General features: G+C 58.1%; 1 protein-coding gene across 1 annotated transcript; it reads left to right on the top strand.

Annotated features, from left to right (window-relative positions):
* Positions 1 to 274: 274 nt before the first annotated feature.
* On the top strand, positions 275 to 1386 carry LOC125753048 (uncharacterized protein DDB_G0271670-like; the record flags this gene model as incomplete). The annotated part of the gene is made up of 2 exons (XM_049097344.1): positions 275 to 672; positions 795 to 1386. Coding segments are annotated over 2 exons (990 nt in total), but the record flags the coding sequence as incomplete, so codon positions are not given.
* Positions 1387 to 1897: the final 511 nt, after the last annotated feature.

Here is a 1897-nt window from a genome sequence, read left to right as displayed (position 1 = left end):
TCCACCAGCTGCATCAGCAGCACCAGCACCAGCACGAGTAGCACTAGTGACAACAACAGCACCAGCAGCACCAGTACAAGCACCAGAAGCATAAGCTGCACCAATAGCACCAGTATGACCAGCACCAGCACCAGCAAGCACCACGAGCAGCTCCAGCACCAGCATTATGAGGATCATCACGACCAGCAGCACTTCCAGTACCAGCAACACCATGAGCCCCAGCACCAGCACCAACAGCACCAGCAACTGCAGCCCCAGCACCACCAGCAGCATCACCAGCAGCAGCAGCAGCAGCAGGAACACCACCAGCACCACCGGCACCACCATCACCACCTGCAGCTCCAAAAGCACCACCAGCACTACCACCAGCAGCACCGGCATCAGGACGACCACAACCACCACCACCAGCACCACCAGTACCAGCACCACCAGCACAGGCACTAGCAGCAGCAGCATGAGCACCACCAGCAGCAGCACCAGCAGCTCCATCAGAAGCATCACCAGTACGACCATCACCAGCACCAGCACCAAGAGCAGCTCCAGCACCAGCACCATCATCACCAGCACATTTACCACCAACAGCACCAGCTGTACCAGAGCTCCAGACCAGCACCATCAGCACCACCATAACCAAGGGCACCAGCACCACATCCAGCTGCAGCAGCAGCACTGGCACAACACCACCAGCACCAGCACCAGCACCAGCACCAATTGCAGAAGCAGCAGCACCAGCAGCACCAGCAGCACCATCTCCAGCACCACCAGCAACACCACTTGCTTCATCAGCCGCACAGGACCAGCACCAGCAGCACAAGCTGCACCAATAGGACCAGTACGACCAGTACCAGCATCAGCAACACCAGCACCAGCAGCAACAGCAGCACCAGCAGTACCAGCAGCAGCACAACCTGCACCAATAGCAACAGTACGACCATCACCGCACCATCACCAGCACCACGAGCAGCACCAACACCACCGACAGAGCAGAACCAGCATCACAAGGACCATCAGGACCAACAGCACCACCAACAGCAAACCACCATCACCAGCAGTCCCAGCACCAGCAGCAGCATCACCAGCAGCACCGGCATCAGGATGACCACAACCACCAGCACCAGCACCACCAGTACCAGCACCACCAGCACAGGCACTATGAGCAGCAGCCTGAGCACCACCAGCAGCAGCACCAGCAGCTCCATCAGAAGCATCACCACCAACCCCTCAACAACAGCACCAGCTGCACCAGCACCAGCACCTCCAGCTCCAACATTACCTGCAGCACCAGAAGCTCCAACCTCAACACCAGCAGCACCATCATTACCACGGGCTTCGGAGGCACATTCAGCCACAGCAGTAGCACCGGCACAAAATCACCATCACCAATAGCACAAGTACTACCAGTACCAGCACCAGCACCACCAGCACCACAAGCACCAGCAGCACCAGAAGCATGAGCAGCACAAACTGCACCAATAGCACCAGTATGACCAGCACCAGCACCAGCACCAAGAGCAGCACCAGCACCACCACCATCATCACCAGCACATTTACCACCAACAGCACCAGCTGTACCAGCAGCTCCAGACCAGGACCATCAGCACCACCATAACCAAGGGCACGAGCAGCACATCCAGCCGAGCAGCAGTACAGGCACAACACCACCAGCACCAGCACCAATTGCAGAAGCAGCAGCACCAGCAGCACCAGCAGCACCAGCAGCACCATTATCAGTACCACCAGCACCACCACTTGCTTCATCAGCCACACTGGACAAGCACCAGCAGCACAAGCTGCACCAATATCACCAGTACGACCAGTACCAGCACCAGCAACACCAGCACCAGGAGCAACAGCAGCACCAGCACCACCAGCGGCAGCACAAGCTGCACAAATAGCA

Source organism: Canis lupus, chromosome 19, assembly GCF_003254725.2.
Source record: "Canis lupus dingo isolate Sandy chromosome 19, ASM325472v2, whole genome shotgun sequence".
NCBI lineage: Eukaryota > Metazoa > Chordata > Mammalia > Carnivora > Canidae > Canis > Canis lupus.
This window is presented reverse-complemented; position numbering and strand designations above follow the sequence as displayed.